At 41.4% G+C, this 21,644-nt stretch overlaps 1 protein-coding gene across 2 annotated transcripts; it reads right to left on the bottom strand.

Moving 5' to 3' along the window:
* Positions 1-356: 356 nt before the first annotated feature.
* YBX1 (Y-box binding protein 1) lies at positions 357-21,225 on the bottom strand. Of its 2 annotated transcripts, XM_059137631.1 has the most exons (8): positions 20,907-21,225; positions 20,170-20,233; positions 9,490-9,523; positions 6,655-6,744; positions 6,057-6,359; positions 5,704-5,786; positions 1,505-1,770; positions 357-745 (listed from the first exon to the last, which is right to left on the bottom strand). In XM_059137631.1, the coding sequence occupies exons 1-7, from the start codon at positions 21,070-21,072 to the stop codon at positions 1,536-1,538; spliced, it is 975 nt and encodes a 324-aa protein (XP_058993614.1). In that variant the 5' UTR covers positions 21,073-21,225; the 3' UTR covers positions 357-745; positions 1,505-1,535. The 2 variants fall into 2 exon arrangements, with proteins under 2 accessions (XP_058993614.1, XP_058993615.1); XM_059137632.1 differs by lacking the exon at positions 6,655-6,744.
* Positions 21,226-21,644: the final 419 nt, after the last annotated feature.

Genomic DNA, 21,644 nt, shown 5'->3' with positions numbered 1-21,644 from the left:
GAGCCTGTTTACAGAGTACAGCCAGGCTCTGCCACAGGCTGAAGTAACTCTTCCATAAGGAAGGAAATAAGTGATTTGCAGAATCCAGTTGGAGCATGTATGCTCTCTCCCCTTTGCCACTGTCCCTCAGCAAAAACAACTTACAAAAAAGAAAATGGCCAAATCATCCTAGTAAATGTTTTCTGATGTTTAGTACGAGCCAACAGGTATGTCACTTGAAAAATTACACATTTTAAGGAAATTTCCGACTAATCTGGTGAGTACCATCTATTTGCAGCTAGGTTTAAGCTAAGGGTCCTATGGCCAACTAAGGACTTAACAAACTAAAATTAAGACAAGACAAAAATATACACAAAGACAATTATTTAAGACCTTTATTAACGGGTGCTTGCCGTTTGTTGACTTTTTTGAAAAAATCAAGTTGTAAACTTTTATTACAAATTAAAAATGAGGTTCTTAAAAATCTCAACTTGACCAGATATGAAACAATTTAAAAACCTTTAAAGGTGTATTGAGAAAAACCAGGCTTTTTTTTTTTTTTTCTTAAAAAACACGTTTGTCATTACCAAAAAGAGACGTCTTTAGGTAAAAATAATAAAAACCCCATGCTGCATAGATAATGCAGATAGTTCTATTTATCTGGTCAATGGGCAAAAAGCAAGCACTTAAGGTCTTCAGCTCCAATCTTTTGTTCATTTCTTATTGCTGGAATTTCATCTTCATTTCTTCGTGTTGGATGACTAAACTGTAAAACAAAAACAAAACAAAAAATTAAATTTAAGATTATCTTGCACAATTGACTACAATGTTCTTTTAGTATACACGAAATTGCTCCAGATTACATTAGCTAAGTAGGGAAGGCATTCACAAATCTATTTCTTTATCCCAAGACACTGATCCAACAGGGGTGAACAATGCTCTGTGACAAGAAAGGCTACTGTCAGTTCTGCATGACCTTTTGCCACCCAGAATATAATAGAAGGGAAAAAAACAAAAGTATCACTGGCTAGAAATGACAATTCCAGAGCCAAACAGAGACAATTACATGCTTCTCAGAAACAAGTAAAAAACTGAATGTAAAGGAATCCCTTAACTTTAGACCTGATATGTCAAACCTGCCACTTTCCCCAAAGAGACTATACTGCTCATCACCACGCAGGTTATTCTAGTAAGCTATCCCACCTCTTTTTAAAAATAAACACAGCATAATCATCATACTTCTTAGGGTAGTTATATAGCAAGACGTAACTCAGCTTACTACTGAATCACAGATTCCATTCAGTTGATAAAGGCTCTAATACTCAAGATTTAGATAGGCCAAGTATGGCCCTGATACTTGCCATTACCCAAACTGGATACTTAGGTAATTTGAAAAGGACTATGGCTGAAAGACATCCTAAAGAACACTGGCTCATCTTACCTGATGAACCGGGATTTTTCTCTTGCATGAATGACCACCACCCATGACTGCTCAGAGGCCAGAAGGCCTCCTATGCCTACTTACCCGGATGATGGTAGAGATGGTAAGCCGGCATTTACTCAGCCCCGCCCTGCTCAGCCTCGGGAGCGGACGAATTCTCAGCTGGTGGATCGGCTGCTTTTGTCTCTTTGCCATCTTGTGGTTTAGGGTTTTCTGGGCGTCTGCGTCGGTAATTGAAGTTGCGGCGGTACCGACGTTGAGGTGGCTGCTGACCCTGGGTCTCATCTCCTTGATTTTCCTTATCTTCCTCGTTGCCATCTTCTCTAGGTTGTCTTTGGCGAGGAGGACCCCTGGAATGAACATTGTGCAAAGTTGCAATGATAAAACCTTCATTCTTTAACCCACCCACCGGTGTTCTCACTGGGTCAAGTCAACTAAATATCACATCTGGCCTGTTTACCAAAAAACCAAAAAGCACAAACTTGCTTCCCATTTTACAAACTGGATGGGATGTCTGTGCAAGGATTTGAAGTGTAAATTAGAGGATGTGTATTTAAAACCGGTTTTAACGGACTAGCAAACTTACAGTATATAACCTATTACAAAATTCATCATGAAATGACTGGAAGTGGTATAACACCAGACACTATGATGTCATTTTAAAGGGGCTCCATGATAGCCAGGTTTGGAACCAAGTGCTACTAATAATCCTTTACAGATAGATGAGCACTTGCTAAAAAAAGCAGGATATCAAAAAGAAAAGATGCTCTATATACATCAAAACATACAGCAACCATCAGTCATTAAGGAAATGCAATTCAAAACAAAGAGGCCACTTAACACCCTCCCAAGATGGCCACAATCAAAAGATCAGAAAGGCACCAGCGCCAGTAAGGATGTGGAGAAATTGGAGGCCTCATATATGTTGCTGGTGGGAATATAATCACAGTACAGCAGCTTTTGGAAAACAGCCTGGCAATTCCTCAAAATGTTAAGAGTCACTCACTATATGACCCAGCAATTACACTCACAGGTCTATATACCCATAAAGTATCCATTTCGTGATTACCAGTAACAAAAATGTACAAGCATTCCCAAGTGCCCATTAGCTGACTAATGAAGATCTTCAACAAAACAGCACATCCATGTGGTGGACCCTGACTTATCCATGAAAACGTAGACTGGTAGCAGCCAGGGACTTGGGGTACAGGGAAATGAGAGACTGTTAATGGACACAAGGGTATTTTTCTGGCTGGGGGTGGGGGGGAAGGAGTGAAAAAGTCTGTAATTAGAAAAAGTGTGGTAATTGTTGCATAACTGTGAATATTAAAACCCAGAGGTGTACACTTAGAAAAAAGTTCAAATTTACATTCTAGCAATATTATATTTAATAGCCTGAAATTAAAGATATCAGGACCAAAAAAGTATCGTATCAAGATTTCTAACACCAAGGAAAAGATTAGAATTGCTTTTGCTGGTGACTATAAATGTCAGAAAGCGGTTTTCTTGGCCTTTCCTCCATCCATAATCATAGCACCCCAGAAACATCAAGATTGTAGCGGGTTTTTTTTTTTTTTTTTAAAAGAAGATTTTATTTATTTATTTGACAGAGATCACAACTAGGCAGAGAGAGAGAGAGAGAGAGAGAGAGAGAGGAGCAGAGAGCCCAACGAGGGACTTGATCCCAGGACCCTGAGATCATGACCTGAGCTGAAGGCAGAGGCTTAACAACTGAGCCACTCAGGCGCCCCTGTAAGTGTGTGTTTTATACCTACTGGTCACCATGGGCTCCAACTAATTCCCCTCCCCTTTTCCTGAGACCCTTTTCCCTAGTTTTGGAACCTCATAGACAGTCTTTGGCAAAACTGCCAGCTCTCCCCTGAAGCCTTCACATGCAGCTGCTTTATCCAATCACTTTAGCTTCTAAGTCAATTTTCCCCATTTCTTTCCAAAACTCTGAGCTTTTCAAATCTTATGTTAGGCTATGTTCCATTTACTATGCTTTTCCTGTTTTAGTTATTCTGACAACCCCAAATAACCTGGGCATTTAAACTCTACCTCCTATCCAGCTGTTTCCTATCTGGGTTCTCCCAATTTTAAGGACTTCACTCTCCAAACACTCCTTTTCCTGTTCTCCTAAGTTTAATTCCTTCTTGTTCTCCCATTATTTATTTCCATTAGGATTTATAATCCAGCATTCCTATCACTTACTCTATCTCCCATTCTTCCTTAATATTTTTCTCCCTTCCTACTCAATTATAAAGCCCACCATTAATTATGACCAATTAGGATCTACATTTGGATCAATAAATGCTGGACTAATTCAACTCTGCTCAATCTGAGCCTGCTGCTCAGAATACAAGCATGCTGGGTGGACCCTGTAACCATTACTCTATTATTTGATTTTCCCTCGTTTCTCTTCTAGAGATAACTTCACATTCTTTGTCCAAAACTCACCATACCTCTTACCTCTCTGTCTCTGACTCCACTAGCACTCCAGTGCCCACTTGCTTTGGCTCCTTACACACAAAACACCCAGGTCTTAGCAAAGGGTCCACCACTCACTTATGGACAAAATCCTATCCTATCTACAGGCAATTCTAAGCAGCTGCTTTCTACAAACCATCTTCTGCTGCCATTTCCCAGCCTAAGAATATGCCCAATTTCTCAAACAAAAATACTTTCTTAACACCACTCCTTCCTTATACTTTGTAATCAACACTACCAACTTGTCTATCCATTCAAATGAGACCAGTATGTCTAATTTAAAAGGCAAACAACAAAACTGAAGCACTCAACAACAAAAACTCACATGCTACCTTTTAAAGAAGACATCAATGAAGCTAGGCAAAAAATTTAAGCAGCTTTATAGTGTAACAAAAAGGCAAACTTTCTGCCATTGGTACCCATGGATGTAATGTATAGACTGCCATGAGAGCCCACTTTAGACCAATTCTAAAAACAATGAACACTGTAAAAAACGATACTGTTATATTATTTGCAATGTTTTAACAAGGTAATTCTGTCTAGGTTTAAAACTAGTTTGAATAATGGTTCAGTTCAGGATCAACAAAGCTTATCAGTCAGCATCAAAATAATCTTCCCCACTCAACAGGGAAAACCCACTGCTCTCCAACATCAAGCACAAGGCTAACACAATCTCCTGGTGGAGATTTTAATGAAGCAGAGCTAGAACTCCAGGCCATTTTCATGAAATAAAAACTCAGGACACAACACACATCTCTAGAAATAAGAAAAGAATAAATTATGGACACTAACTACTGCAAAACTCTCAATGCACATATACTGATATGTAGTGCAACCTCAGCTGGGTTCCTAGTTCCTAAAGCGTCAGTGCTCCACCTTCCTTGAAGTATTTTAAACCTGGGTATGGGTCTGTGTATGTGGGTGTGTGTCCCTGTCTGGAAACCTCTCCTACAGAGTCACAATGTATACAATCTATATTGTATTATGAATAATTTTACAGTAAGGAATTTCTTCAAACTTATTTGGGTATGTACAGTTAAAGCTGTTACATAAGTGATCAGTTAAGAATTATTACTGTATTGCCTTAACTATCCAATCCATTAGTTTTAAGGATCACATGTGGAGACTCAATGCTTTAACGAAAAGACCCTTAAAAGAAACAGCTGTTAACACCATTCTATCCACCCACTGGGACAGACTGGGTACACTGATTGCCTCAAATATATCATGTGTTTATACACTAAACACATCTGGCTCATGGAACTCTTCTCCAGTTACTATGTACTTTATTGGAGTGATTTCATTTTGCAACTTAAGGGTGACAAAAAACCTAAACTGATAAGTGATTAATGGAAAAGTATGCCATCTCAGAGGTAACACTGTGGAGTCTTCATTCGTGATTAAGGTGTAGTTCACATACTACTAATGCTTTAAAGGCAATGCTTACCTTTACCTTTCTCCCTCCCCATGAAGTAGGTCTTAAACATACAACACAGGTTGAACTATTCTCTTACCTGTTCAAGGACAGAAAAACTGAAATTCCATAACCTCATTTCAGGGGGGGGGGAGGGAACCCACAACTGAATATAAAGTAGACCTCATCTACACAAGCTGTTTTTAACCAGTGCGAGTAAAGAACACATTCTCAAAGATAACTGACTTCGGGTTCACCTCTTTGGCATCTGACAAAAGAAAATGTTAAGTGTTAACAAATAAGATGACTCCAAAAGACTGCAGGAGAAGGTGGATGCTGCTGAGTCCTAACATATGCTTGAGAAATTTAATACAAACCATACCTGCGGAATCGTGGTCTATAACCCCGATACATATTCTGTCTCACTGGTCTACCTTGTTCTCCTGCACCCTGGTTGTCAGCACCCTGAAAAGACAATCAAGCTGACTGAAACAGTAACAGAGTAAAAACCCAATCAGACAAATCCAAAGTTTGCATACAGGAGTTTAAAATAAATAAATCAATCATCTAGTAACTATAATTATAAATTAATCTACTAGAAATTAAAAAAATGCTTCCCATTAAGATTAATTACTCCAACATAAGGGAGACACCCAGAAAATGCTTAAAATGCAGTCTTATGTAAAGTTATCACATGCTGTTTCTTTTACTTTTTGGTGAAAACTGAACACTTACTTCCATTACTTCTCCCTGCACAGGAGGGTTGGAATACTGTGGTCGACGCCCATAGGGTCTCCTCATGTAGTAAGGTGGGAACCGTCGCCTGCGGTAGGGCCGGCGCTGTTGGGCCTGGCCTTCGGGAGCACTTTCCGATCCCTCGTTCTTTTCCCCACTCTCACTATTCTGGTAATTTTGCTGGTAATTGCGTGGAGGACCCCTGCGACGTGGATAGCGTCTATAATGGTTACGGTCTGCTGCATATTTACTGCCTTGCACTGGAACTCCACCAGGGCCTGTCACATTTGCTGCCTCCGCACCCTACAAAAGCCATCATATATTGACAGTGACAACAGAATTAAGTACACTTACCAAAATTTACACAAAACAAATAAAAAAGGGTCTATGTGGCCGGGGGTGCATAGAAATGATTAAACATCAGCTCCTCACTGTTCTGAAGAGATTGCCCTCTAACTGCAGCACATTAGGCTTGATGCACCTGTGTTCATGTGGTCACCTGACCCAGCCATCCACATTAGAGCCACCATCCTAACGGATGAGATCTCCAAAATATTTCCATACTGAAGTCAAACCTTTACACAAAAAGCATCCTCACCTTTTCTCCTTCAACAACATCAAACTCCACAGTCTCTCCATCTCCTACACTGCGAAGGTACTTCCTGGGGTTATTCTTCTTTATGGCAGTCTAGTAATATCACATTCCAAAAATAGATTAACAGGGGAGAATAATGTGCTTTTTCATTCAAAAATGTACCAGAGTCAATATTATTTTAGCTTGGATATACACTTAAAATTAGCTTTAAATAAGACCAAACCGTCAATAAATTTAGGAAAACAGGGACCAATGCTACCCCCAACCTCAACCAAAATGCTCTAATCTTACAAGGCCCCAGCATTTTACCACTATTTCCAAACTAAAACAAGTAATTTAACACTCAAGACACAACAATATGTATTTTTTTTAAAATGCCTTTTGCAAAAGCATCATATGTAGCTTTATACAAAATGAGGATATCCATCTATCCCCCAAAGACTGCACTTAATAGTAGAAGCTAGCCCCACACAGGGCCAGTTTAGATGACAGGCGAGTTTAGTTTTGCATGCTTCAAAGTTGACCAAACCAACTTTGTCCCTGTGTTAACCATATCAAACTCAATTACAAATGTCAACCAAAATCCCTTCCAACTGGTCTGTGATAATACTTCAATGGAAATGCAATTCACATGTATTGACCATGCGCCACTCTTTACATTATCTGACCACATGGGATATATAGTCAGTTATTACCTCCTCAGCATACAATAAATCTCACATTGTTACTTGTTCTCTAGACTGCTACAACTAAGTAAAAAGGGAAGAATAACCCCTCACATTTGAGTTTAATACAGTAAAGTTCCTTCATGCATTACCTAATCAATCTCATTTTGACAAATGTGAGGTATTATTACTCCGTTTTTACAAATAAACAGGCTTTTAAAGGTTAGGTGACTTGCCCAAGGTCACACAGCTTAAGTGGCACAGTATGGACTTTTCTAAATCCAGGTCTTGGGACTCCAAATCCCATGTTCGTTCTACTACATCACAGCGGTATCCATTACAGGATCACTCATGCATTTCCATTCCATAGGAGGCAGGACAACCAACAAAGCTGAAGCCAATTAAGCTAAGTTGCCCAGAACTGCAGTCTCCTTGATACACTAAGACCTGAGCATCCAAAGTCCCAAGAAACAACTAAACGTTGAACCACTTCCAAAATAAAGAGGAAAGCATATTGGTGACACCTGTGGGTCAGTACCAAGTGGGTGACATGCGTTCAGCCAAATAATTGATCTCATCTGTCATCTAAACTGTCACGAAGTTTTCATACCTTCCATATATAGCCAACTCTCAATTACCTGCAGTCATAGGGGATAGCAGAAGTATGGATAATTACAATTGCAAAGCTTACTTTGGTCAGCAACTCCAGAACACCCCCAATCTCCCCAAACCCTTTTGTGCTGCTGACAAGTAACAAGACTGACCAGCCTTGCTGTCTCTTGTTCCTAAATGTGCATATTCCTTTGAATATGCAGAAGTAAGGAACACAAAGGAGTTGGCATTCAATTTTATAAATCATTTGTTTTAAAAGTAACACCGAGCACGAGCAGTCCTTTTTTTTTTTAAAGTTCATTTTAAAAAAAAAGTAATCTATATACCCAATATGGGGCTTAAATCCATGACCCCGAGATCAGGGGTCTCACACTCTTCCTACTGAGCCAGCCAGGTGCCCATATGTTTACAATTAAAATGTTTCCAAAACTACATATTTGACCCTGAGATTTTCGATAAGGTTTTGGACATACTAGAAATTGATCTGGCTCCCTTGATTGCCACTGAATGCTGTACCACAGAAAGCAACAAAGCACCAACTTCAGATAGCCCTTCCTAAAAAAAACATGCTGCCAATCCAAGCTCACACCTGCCTGAGAAACAGTGTGAGTGTGAAAACTGTATCTTTTGGTGTCTGAATAGAAAGTAAAAAAAGTGGTTAAAAAGTTCTTAGGATTGATTTTCAATACACAGTAACAATATTTCAACAGTCTTGGTGAAAAAACTGCAGTGCACACATACACAGCTGTGTTCTTCCTACCGGTGTACACCTGTGAGGAGCCCATGAGATACTGAAGTTTGAGATATTAGTGTTTACTTGGCAGTGGCTTACTTTAATAAAAGTAATGCTTAATGATCACTTTCCAAAATATTTTTCTTAAATGTACTTGTGAAAGTTCAGCATATGGCACCTAATCCCATTAGTTTTTTCTCTTAAAACACCAAAGCCAATGTAAATAATTTTAATACATAATTACCAACTTTGTCACAATTTTCCAAGCCAACCAAAATTCTCAAAGACGATTGCCATCCAAAGTGCTTTTGAATAAACAGAAGGACCTAGGCTAACTTTGTTGGTGTTATAGTGTTCATTCCAAATTGACAGGTTTTGCAGTTTAGTCCTATTTTCCCCATGATCACTGTGATTTGTCCTTATGATAGAGGTTAAAACGTGACAGTGTTTGAAAACAACCCCACCAAAGTTTCTGTGTATTTATAGCAAAATCAGTTCAAGTTTAGGTTAATGGAGAGATTTTTTTCTTCCTTTGAAATTGGGTTTCAAAAATTTAGTCTGAGTTGAGCACCTTTCCTCATTTAAAAAAGCTACAGCTATTAACAAAATACCCATCTGAAACACCTATTTTAATTAAGTAAACAGCCAATATAATGTTTCAACGTATACATCTAAGCATGCCCCCACTCTTCCTGTGGGAGCTAAATTGTTTGGTGGTTGGATATAATAACCTTTTTGCAAGGAACAGTAGTTGAGAGAACATCCACCCCTTTCTCTCTTCTCACAACCCTTAAAACTAGGACTGGAAACATTCACACGAGCACTCACCTGGTGTACAAATACATCTTCCTTGGTGTCATTCCTGCAAGACAGAACCAAGTTAAACAAGTCATAAATGAAATACATTTCATGTTGCCAAAGGTTAAGAATAACCACGGTTCTTTGTGCATTCCCCCCTCTTTTCCCAGAGACTTTCTGCCTGCCAACAAACCCCCCAAAAATTTAAAGCAGAAACCTAATTTTTGTTTGTTTCTTTTTTTTTTTTTTTGAGACTAAGCAGTTGCCAACAGTTGTGGCCTCACTATCTGCAGAAGGATTAAAAAAAGTCTAAGTGTGACCCACTAAGCCATTAAGGCTATTAAGAGGGTTTAAGCAACTAGCAACTATCACTCCTTATTATCCTACCAAATATTAACAACTTTCTAGCATACACCACTCTTAACTCCATTCCTGTGGCAACAAGCACTGTACTGGAGAACTAAGGTGGCGAGGACGAATGAGACAACTTCCTACAAGCACACACAACCCCTTCACTTCGTATCAGACACCATTTCACAGCAATCATTAAATATCTGGTCAAACTGCTAAAGAAATATGGTTGAAATATCTCCTTTAGGACTTTAAAAGTAGTGTTAAAGGAGGGAACATGTGCCTTAAGTCTTAAAGAAGTTTACTGGAAAATGAGAAAGACGTTCCAGAGGTAGACAGAAAAGAAGTCAAGGATCTGGGTAAAGCAGCAACTAACAAATTCAATGCAAGCGGAGTCCAAACTGGCTGGAGCATGAGGAATATGGCTGTGGGTGGGGGAGGGTAAAGAATAGGGGCTAAACAATATGTAGGTAGGGGAGGCACACCAAAGGCCTCTGAGTAGATGAATATGGCATAGCATCATCAGATGTTAAAATTTAGTGGCTACTAGGGAAATTTCATATACAAAAGGAGCCCAATTAGTTCTAAAGAATAGCCTAGAAGCCCAGACAAGGTCTGATGGAAGCCTAAATTATGGGGCTTATGTGTGAGACAATGTATTTGAGGATCTCTCTCTTGTGGTAAAAATGGGGAAAACCATATGGATACATGGATTTAGGAAGTGAGGGGGAAATGGGAGAACGAACTTATTTTAGCTGGGACACTAGGATTAAGATTATATTATATAAGCAAAAACCACAGGAGAAACCATTTTTCAGACCTTTACTGACCTCCCAAACCCTCTTCATTTTGTCCAGTAGGTCAGAAAGAGAATGGGCTCAATAAGAGTTCTTTAATGACAAAAGGAGCAAAGGTTGCAATGAACTAGACTGACTGGCTTACTGACTGTTGGCTCCTTGTTGAACTGTGGAGGAAGAAATGCACCAAAGAACCCACACAGCTTGGACTATCGTAACATGAGGACATTTCACTTATGGAACAGAATTTTAAGCTACTCAAGGCAACTAATTAAAAACTGACCTTTACAAGCTAGTTAAATACTAGAAAACCCACGGAATAAATGGTTGCCACAATGCTTGTCAAATAGGTCTACAGGCATCCCACAAAGTTCCATAGCCATCACTATTAAGTTCTCATCTCCAACAGTGGGACTGAATTCCAAACCCTGGGGCCCTAAGGAGAAGTGCAACCTTCTCCTGGTTGGTGAGTAGGAGATAGGAAAGTAGGTGAGTCTGGTGAGTAGGAAAGGTAGGCTAAGTCTAGAACAGGAACTCTCAACAGGGGCAGTGTTGACCACCATCGGCCATTTAATTGTTCCAAAGACGGACACAATTTGCCATAACTGGGGTGAAGGGTATCAGGCTTGCTGGAGGACGAGGTAAAGAATTATTTGGTATCCTAGTGGACTTTCATGTAAGTACATTTATTATAACTTGGGTTTTGAATCTAGTATTTTACAGTTTTAATATACATTAAATTTACTAAAAATGCAACTTCCATAGAAATTTTCATTTAATGATAATGCCACTTTTTATCTGGGTAGCCAATACATAATTTAACAGTTGGTCTCTGTGGTAGCACTATTCATGTATTCTGATATAGTTGCAAATAGCTATGTACATTTAGAATACGCTATACAATAAAAAAATGGGCGGCTGGATGGCTCAGTCAGATGTGCATCTGCTTTCAGCTAAGGTCATGATCCTGGGGTCCTGGGATGGAGTTCCACATCAGGCTCCCCCATCAGTGGAAAGCCTACTTCTCCCTTTCCGTCTGCCTGCCACTTTCCCCTGCTTCTGATCTGACTCTGTCAAATAAATAAAACCTTAAAAGGCAAGTAGTTATCTACAGATTTTACTTCAAGGTGGTAATAAAAGGAATTAGAAAATTTATGAACAACTTATCTAGTAATTAGAACAGTCTTTTTTTCTTTTTAAGATTATTACTTATTTGAGAGAGTGCGAGAACACAAATAGGTGGAGAGGTAGAAGCAGGCTCCTTGCCAAGCAGGAAGCCTGATGTGGGGCTCCAACCCAGGACCCTGGGATCACAACCTGAGCCCAAGGAAGATGCCCAACTGAGTCACCCACGCCCCCCTAGAACAATCTTCTTAAGAACAGTACAAGGGAGTGCCTGGGTTGCTCAGTGGGTTAAGCCTCTGCCTTCTGCTCAAGTCATGATCTCAGGGTCCTGGGATGGAGCCCGGCATCAGGCTCTCTGCTCAGCAGGGAGCCTGCTTCCTCCTCTCTCTCTCTACCTGCCTCTCTGCCTACTTGTGATCTCTGTCAAATAAATAAATAAATAAAATCTTAAAAAAAGCAAAAAAAACAAAACAGTACAAGGTAGGCAAGACACACAATGCATCCTCTGAAAGACAGCTGAAGGAAGTTGTTTTGCAGGTATAAAGACATGTAGAAACCAAGAAAAGGTTCACTCTTATGTGCCAGACAACAGCACTCACTCACTCTGCTGACAATAAACCCTATATATATGGCCAAAGCATACACGGATTTTAGAAGAAAATTTGACAACTCAGAAAAATGCAGTTTTAGCCTAGATAGAACACTATAGTTCGGATGCATTAGATCTATCTAGTTACAACTTTAGTGACTATGCAGAAATTCAAGGTAACTACCAAAAGAAAACCCAATTTTTAGTACTCATTCCACTCTTAATAGCTGTGCAACCTTGGACAGCTATCTCATCTGCAAAATGGGAAAAATTAGATACAACAGCTTACCTTCCTGAGGACTTAAGTTCCAGGTATTGTTCCAAATGTCTTAACTATACATACCATTCAATTCTCACATTCCTGAGGTAGACACTATCATTAACCCATTCTACAAATTAGGAAAATGAAGTGTGAGTTCATCTGCTCAGTGGTAAAATTTGACTCTACGGACCCTGATCTTTACTATGTTAAGAACTCAAAAAGGACCAGTTTGGAAATCTTTACATTTTTAGCTCCATAGGCAGCTTACAACATGATGGTCTATTTTTTAGAGGATAACAATAAATAACAAGCACCTCTACATTCTCACCTGCTATTCCGTTAGACCAAGGTTCTGCTATGTATCTCCTCCCCCAAATGTAACCACCACTTTGGGCTCATAAGCCATATAAAAACAGTCGCTGAGTGGTAGTTTGTGGTGTACTGTAGTGATACTGGAGCAAGATACATGCTCGCGGCTACTAGAAATCTCACGGAAGAGGAAAAAGCAGTAATTAAAATAAGCTGACCAGGGCATACGGTGGCTAAGTTGGTTAAATATCTGTCTTCACCTTAGGTCATTATCCCAGGGTCCTGAGATTGAGTCCCATGTGGGGCTTTCTGCCCACTGGGGAGTCTGCTTCTCCCTTCCCTCTGTGTGGTCTCTCAAACAAAATCTTTAAAAAAAACAAAACAAACAAACAAAAAAACCTTTAAATACAACCAACACCCGCCATTATTAATGTAATAAGAAGAGAGACGCCTGGGTGGCTAAGTGGGTTAAGCCTCTGCCTTTGGCTCAGGTCATGATCTCAGGGTCCTGGGATCGAGCCCCACATCGGGCTCTCTGCTCAGTGGGGAGCCTGTTTCCTCCTCTTTCTCTCTGCCTACTTGTGATCTCTGTCAAATAAATAAATAAAATCTTTAAAAGGCAGGCAGGCATTCCTATCTTCTGTGGTATATGCTGAGAACCAAGAGACATCCTTCTAACTTTACCTTACTTTGCTGAGGGTGGAAAATTATGGACAGGGCAGACCAGTACAGTAATCAGCTAGCTCACTAGGGGTGTCTGGGGTGGCACAGTCGGTTGGTTATGTGTCCAATTCCTGGTTCTGGCTTAGGTTGTGATCTCAGGGTCATGAGATGCAGTCCCCTGTTGGGCTCTGTGCTTAGCAAGAAGTCTGCTTAGGATTCTCTCTCCCTTCTCCCTGTCTCCCTCCCCTCCAAAAACAAATAAATCTTAAAAAGCAGCTAACTAACTGGGGCACCTGAATGGCTCAGTGGGTTAAGCCGCTGCCTTTGGCTCAGGTCATGATCTCAGGGTCCTGGGATCATGACCTCATCGGGATCTCTGCTCAGCAGGGAGCCTGCTTCCCTCTCACTCTCTCTGCCTGCCTCTCTGCCTACTTGTGATCTCTGTCAAATAAATAAATAAAATCTTAAAAAAAAAAAAAAGGCAGAAAAAAAGCAGCTAACTAACTAGGCACTGTGCTAAGCACCAGTAATAAAAGTTAACACATGGCCTATCTTCAAGTATTTCAACCTAGAAGGCCACCACCTTTGATCCAACGCAGCAGCTGAATTACCCAATACTGTTTTCCATATCATAGTATGTTAAGTCTTACTGATCAGAGAGGAGGAAAAGGGAAGAAGAGCAGGCAGTGTACATATAGAGCAGTGTGGTCCAGCTTTCCTTACTATAAACACTGGAGCCAAGGTTCGAATCCTGGCTCTCTGATTTGGGGCAAGTCGCCTTGTTCGGACAATGGGGTAAAATAACACTTACCTAAAGACCATACTATAATCAAACCCAAGCCCATCCGTACTGCTGCCAGTTGAGACATTATTTTACTGGCAGCCCAGTGCCTAGTACTGCTGTCCGAAAGAAATAAAATGCAAGCTCAATACAGGTTTGCCCTGTTATTTGAAAGTTCACTTGATGCCACTTCACTTTCATGAAAGGACTCACAGGAATGCAGTACTTTGGGACAGCATGCAGAAATCTGTATCTATGTTTATTTTCCAGTAGCCACAATAAAAAAAGTAAAAGCAGGTAAAATTAGTTTTACCACTTAAACATGTATAAAAATCAATATAAAAAACTGAAGTATTTTACATTTCTTTTTTCATACTGGGCCTTCATAATCTGCTCTATATTTTACACTTCTGAAAAGTAGGTTCACAAACGCAAGCTGTTCATAAGAAAGTGGCTCAAAACAAACACTAAATTGGGTATCAGTTTAAAAAAAAAATTCTGTTTCTCAGATGCAAGAACCACATTTTCCTACAAGTCTAATGGTTACTGTACTGGACAGCACAGGCCGACAATATCCCAAAAGTGTTACTCCATACAGCACAGTCCTCCTGCACTCAGGTGTACGCTTTTTGCTGGATTCTACTACTCCTCTTCTTGTTGTTAAGTGCATTATTTGCACTGAAAATTTTTCATAAACACTCTTCCTCTCAGGTTTTCTCACCTGACTAGTAATATTGTCCTTGTTCAGCAAATGAGGCCACAGTATGGACTTCAAGGAAAAGGGAATCACAGATAGCGAGAGGCTGAAGAAAAAAAGGGGTTACTATTTTAAGTTTGGAAAATGCTAAAGAAAAAAGAAATTCTGCTGGGATTTACAAATAGAAGTCTCTTAAAAGCTCCCAATGTAGCACAATGAAGGTAAAAACATGCAGCCAGCACTAAACTGTTACACTACTAAATTTATACAGATTAAAAAGGGTCTCAAAATGTCCTAGAATTTTAGGAAATCTTTTGTGAAACCACAGCATTGTGTTAAATGAAACCTAACATATAAGCTCATCTACCCATAACTAAATACTTTTATCCTATTATCTTGTTGCAGAATACCACACCAAGCCCTTTCAACAGCTTAAATTGCCCAAGTGCACAAATTATTAACTCTAAGTCATAAAAACCTCTAGGATTTAGCATCCATATATGCTCCGTAACCCAAAGCATCTGGACACCAATTTCCAACTTCTGCAGATGGCCATAAGATAATAAATCCTACCTCTCTTTTTATTGGTTTTCTATTAAACACTTCTTATGGGCCAGCAGGCCCACTATTTTGTATCATTTTGCCTCAGTGAGCTGGATTGTAAATGTTTCCAAGGGCTAAGACTGAAGGGTGGAAAATCCAGCAACAACAGCCCCAATACTTGGTAAACAGAAGTAAGCTCATTCTCTACTCTAGATTTCAAGATGGAAAAGCTTTTATCTATCAGTAACTTGGTGAATAAGGATGACTTCTGGCCAGCTTAAAATCAGTAGTTAACACAACCAGCACACAAATCAATCCTGAAGTGCCTTATATAGAAGTCACCTTCTGAAGAGCCTCAGCTCTGAGATTAAAACAAAAACACCCCCTACCCAAAACGATACACCATGATTTGGGGACTACTTAGGTATCATTTTTTTTTTTTGCTTCCACCCACCCATCCTTCCTTAACAGCACCCACCAAGTCTTCCCTAGTGCCACAGCATGTAGTCAATTATGTTACAAATTACCCACACCTTCTATGATATAGATATACCCTTACCATTCGTCATCAAATTCAGTCTGATTTTAACAGTCCAGGAGACTTGGTAATCACTCTCCCACAGGTCTACAAATTTTTAGAACAAAGAACCAGGGAGTAAATATTTTAGGCCATGTCAGTCATATAGTCTTATTTAAACAACCCTTAAAGATTCACAAGTAATACAAGGGTCAAAGGCTCTCTCCTTTAATTCCTCCACTGCATCCTAGTATTAGCTATATTAAGGAAATCCTTTTTAATTGTAAAGCCAATCCGCACTAAACTCTGTTACAGCACTACCTAACTGCACATAACAGGCAGTGCAAAAAAGCAAATTTTTTCAAATCTGGGAAACTAAGCCAGCACACAGAGGAGCTCCAGTGACTGCTAGGTCTCATTTAGGCATAATCTTTTGATGGCTAAGAATAGCCAACCTAAGAAATAATCTGTAACTGCGGACACCAGCCAAATTGAAGAGAACCAGGGCCAATTTTCAGGAACAGTGTTAATAGCTGTTAGTGAACAAACTCCAAAGGCAGAAAATGAGAGTTCAAATCCTAGCCCTACTACTTTCCATGCTTCACAGGCAAGTTACTCAACTTCTCTGTGCCTCAGAATACTGACTCCTCAAGTATTTTGAGATTAAATGGCTTAGTTCATGTAAAGCATTTATAGTAATGTCTGGTGTAAGTGCTTGAAAAACAGTAGCCACTTTTCTGTGTGTCACCACTGTGTGAAGGAAGTCACCTTCATCAGTCGTATACACAGGGAATCCCCAAAAGAGAGACTAAACCTAACAGCCATGACTTAAGTATTTTTCCTGAAGATAGCTAAACCCTTCCTTGGCTTAGTTTATTATACCTTTTCCTAGAATAATAAACTCAAATGTACAGAGGCCAGGCAGGAAGGGAAGTCAATACAGGAGAAAACCAAACCTGACATATTGTGATAAAGAGAATGTACACCCCATTTAAAGGTGTCAATAATACTCATGGCCAGCCCATCTTATTTACATGGGACTTCAGGTCCCAAAGCTAAAACTCAGATCTTAGAAAGATAGTAATCTGATTATTTTGGAGATTATCTCCCCAATTTTAAGTATCACCAACTCATTCCAGTTCTTTCCCAGAGATTGTGTTATCCAAACAGAACATCTTAAGGTAGATTCAGCTAGTAGGCCACCAATTTATGTCCTCTTACCTACTGGATTCTCTCTGTTCCGAATTCCTTGCCCACCCCCAAACTCTGGAATGATTGATTAAGCATTTTTAAGTACTCTGGAGAACAGAGAAGTATTCCTATTGTGGTCACTATGAAAGACGCACATCCCAATGAAAAACTTTTAAAACTGTTACTGATTCATGTCAACTTTTCAAATTTCATGAGCATGGATTAATCCTCAACAACAGGAAGCAAAAGACAAAATTGGGTTTCCAGATTTAAAAAGCAGAGAACCAAACCCTGAAACCACTGACCCTGCAGCATCTATCTAATGACACCTTCAACAGTTTTGAGTGAAGCTTTTCATAATATGAAATGGGGACAGGAGGTTAATAAATGCCTCTAATCACGTAATCCAACCACTGTTTCCAAGACACAGCATACTTAAGGACTAACAATAAATTTTTCAGAATTCTTAGATTCTGTTAATCTAAAAAAAAAAAAAAAGAAAAAAGCAGCTAAAATGTTTGATGTTCTAAAGCTCAACACTTTTATTTAGCACCTTTTACCCAAGAAAACCTCCAGGAGAAAACCCTATAAAAAGTAATTTTGATAAGGATACAACATTACTTTCACAGGTAGTCATTTAGATCAAAATAATTGCAATGAAAACACATTTCTTTAAAATTAAACTTTACATAAAAATTATCTTCTATTTTCATTACAAAACTCTTAAGAACCAGAATGAAATTCATAGAACGTCAAGGTTAAAATTATAGTCACAGCAATAATCTCAAACACTACATCCTCTCCTTTCTACAGAAGCAGCATGTTTCTGCTTCCTCCCAAAACCCGACCAAGAGCCAAGTCAAGTCCCTACATACCTAACCAACCTGGAAAATGGTACCAAACTATAGTTTTTTAAGACCTGTATTTTCCCTTAATCAAGGCAAACCTCTACTAGACTTAATTGCTGTCACATTTTACAGTGACTCTAAAGTCTTAGAATCACTACAATAACCAATTTAGAAACACAAAGCACATTTAAACCAGTTAACTTGACAAAATAGCTGAGGTTAGGACAGTCCAAAGGATGATCAAAAGTCTATCTATATTTAATGTGCCCTGAAGGACCACCAACAGGATTGATTCCAAGTTGGAAAGGAGATATTCAAGGAGTGGCATCTCATAAAATAATTTAGAGTACATGTTTTATATTGGATTATCAACTGTTCACTTCAAAAATCATAACCTCTGTCTCTTTAACAAAAAAATGCAGGAAAACATAAGGCACATGGTACAACATCTAAAGCACACACAAACTACAATCTAACCACGGAAAAGGCTGCAAATTACAGTCCCTTCTAATGTGTACATGAGCATTACATTAGGTAAAGGGTTCATGGCAGTGTTTCAAGGATGGCCCACCAAACATAATCACCTGGAATTCTTGTTAAAAATGTACCCCAGACCCAAAGAATCCAGGCTGGAAAGAAAGAACTGAGGAATTTGTATTTTTTAACAAACTCCAGGAACAATAAGCCCACTTTAATTTGGAAACTATTGGTTTAAGGGTTAGCACGGTAAGAAGAGTAAGAGGGGAAATACAAACTGAAATCCTAACATTGAGAGATCAACTAAGTAGTAGTCAAATATAAGGAGCCATGCATTCCCTTCCTTCATCACTAGTAACCCATTACTAAAAAACTGATGAAAAATGTAGCCTTGGCCTGTCACAAAAGCAGTGTTAAGAGTAGAAATTCCCAAAGATTTTGGAAGAAACATAATTGTTTCCTCACAACTGCAACTTTGGAAAACATGCCATCAAACGCTTAAAATCTCTTCTGCTTTGAACATTTCGACAATACTTTAGGGTTGAGTAATGAAAGGTTTTTCACCAGCCAATTAGGTCTATCTTTAAGCTTGATCTTGCCCACTTGGGTTTCTTGCAGTAGCGTCCATTTCACACGCATGCAGTATTATTTCTTACTCTTAGATCTTCTTTAAAACACCTGGTTGTTTAATGCCTTCTAGATTAAGGATGTAATAAAATGCTGAGATGACACTATCCTACCTGTAAGGCTAATATGCTATGAGCACACACGATGCTCTACATCCATATGCAACTGCACTAGTAGCCTTGCTTGGCAGCCATCTTGAAAATGATGCCCGGCTCACAAGGGAGACCATGAAGAGTACAGTATGTAAAACTGCACATTACCGTCACTATTGCTACAAACGAGTCTGAAGATTAATCCTAAAGATGGAGCCCCAAGAGTATGAGAAATAAAAACTGAGAAAGGAAAAGAGGCTGTTTTTTTCAGATGCTACTACAGGAACATAACAGAAACTACTGTAGTCCTAAAGTGAAATTTATCCAAAGCATTCAAGACAACACACACTGAAAACATTAAACAAAGACCATATAAACTTAACAGTCAAGATGACAAATCTTGCACTGTCAAATCTTGTTACCTCCAAAGGTTAAGGCATTAGAAATAACCTATATCTACTAATCAGTGCTCACAACACGTTCTTTACTATCAATTTCATAAAGTTATAAAAGGGTTGACAAGAATAAACATAGTTAAGAGAATTACACTAGACCTCAGTTTCCTCAATTTGCTCTGTTAAGAGTTGGCTCACTCACTGCACTTGCCTTTTAAATTGCTCCTCACCTAAGAAGCCTCTGAAACGGATTTTAAATTAATATTTAGCTGTAAAACAAAGACCATGTCTAAATTCCTAATCTCTTCAATCTTCGAGGAAAACAGACTCACTGCCAAGAAGTAACAAGCTACACATGCTTACACCCTTCCTCGTCCACACACAGCCTACCCACGGAGCACAGCATGCAAAAGGTAGGACGGAGACTACGATGGCGGTCATCTCACCTGTTGATGAAACCATATCCATTTCTTACATTGAACCATTTTACTGTTCCCAAAACCTTCGTTGCTGGAGGGAAAAAAAACACAAAAACACAAAAACCCCACGATTACCAGACGTCCTTTCTTAGACCCGCCACGCTTGGGCACCCGGCCCCGCACGCGCTGACAGTCTTTCTCCTTCGAGGCCGCGCGCTGGCCCCACAGCACACGTGAGTGGGCTCGGAGCGGCGGAGGCCCGCGGGCAGGCCCGGGGCGCGGAGCCGGCGGGCGGGCGCGGCTGCGGGGCGGAGAGCACGTGAGGGAAGGGGAAGCGCCCGGCCCACTCGGGCCTGCGTAGGCGGCGCGCCGCGCCCTCAGGGTACACGCGGAAGGGAGCGGGCTGAGAGGACGGAACAACGGCGTGCGGGCCCGAACGCACGCGGCCGCCGGGGAGAGGAGGGACCCCGCCGCACACGCGGTCGGCGGCGCGCGGCCGCCCGGGGGGAGGGGCGCGCGACCGCGCGGGGTCCGCAGGGGGCGCGGGAGGCGACGCGCGCGCGCGCCATCCGGGCACGCGGGCCGGGGCGGGCCGGCGTCCGCGAAGGCGCGAGTGGCGGTGGGGGGGGGTTGGGGGAGGGGCGGCCGCGCGCCGCCGAGTCGGTCCCCGCCGGCCGCGCGCCCGCCGGCTCGCCACGCTTCGGGTAACGGTTCCGCCGCCGGACTTCCCTACGGCCCCACCCCCGTCCCCGTCCAGCCCTCACCGATGACCTTCTTGTCCCCGCCGGCAGGCGCCGCCGATGTGAGGCCGCCCGGGCCGCCGCTCCCTGCGCCGCTGCCCGTGGTGCCGGGCTTGGTGTCGGCAGCGCTGAGGGCGGGGGCGGCGGGGGGGGCGGTGGGCGGCTGCTGGGTCTCGGCCTCGCTGCTCATGGTTGCGGTGATGGTGACTGGGGCCGGCTGCGGCAGCTACGGCTCCTCCCGGGGTGTGATGGTAACTAGGCCGGCGGCGGCGGTGGGGCTGCTCAGGGCTCTCTGGGGTCCGCTCTCCGCTCCCGCTACCGATCGAACTAGCGAGAATGGCGGGACGGGCGGGATAAGCCCTGCGATCGACCCGCCCCAAGCATCGTTCACTGGCCAGCACTGCTGTCAATCTCGCCACCTGACCCCAACTCTTGGACCCTATTGGCTAATACTTTATCACTCCTCCACTCTCATTGGCTCTTAGGCGGCTAATTCGGCCGACCTACAACCGTTCCTGCCTCCGCCGCCGCCATAGAGACCGGAACTAGAATTAGAGTAGAGTCACCACGAGAACCATAGAGTACCCGAGAGGACGGGCAGAGTGAACGTGACTTTCACGAGGCTGCAACGCGGGCGGGAGGGCCCCCAGTCCAGGGTTAGATCCTGGCCGAAGGAAGGGGACCGTCAAACGCCTGACCGGATTACCTGGTCTGACCCCGGGGCTTGGAAGGGAACCGGACGACACCTAGCCTCGTGTCGAG

The sequence above is a fragment of the Mustela lutreola genome, chromosome 10, assembly GCF_030435805.1.
Source record: "Mustela lutreola isolate mMusLut2 chromosome 10, mMusLut2.pri, whole genome shotgun sequence".
Lineage (NCBI taxonomy): Eukaryota > Metazoa > Chordata > Mammalia > Carnivora > Mustelidae > Mustela > Mustela lutreola.
Note: the sequence above shows the minus strand (reverse complement) of the source record. Positions and strands in the feature narration are given on the sequence as shown.

Excerpts from the sequence above, each read along its gene's own strand:
- YBX1 (XM_059137631.1), bottom strand. The coding sequence starts at position 21,072 with ATGAGCAGCGAGGCCGAGACCCAGCAGCCGCCCACCGCCCCCCCCGCC. Across the intron at positions 6,360-6,654 it reads ATGTTGTTGAAGGAGAAAAG|GGTGCGGAGGCAGCAAATGT; the intron begins GTGAGGATGCTT and ends TGGCTTTTGTAG. Across the intron at positions 5,787-6,056 it reads TGCAGGGAGAAGTAATGGAA|GGTGCTGACAACCAGGGTGC; the intron begins GTAAGTGTTCAG and ends TTGTCTTTTCAG.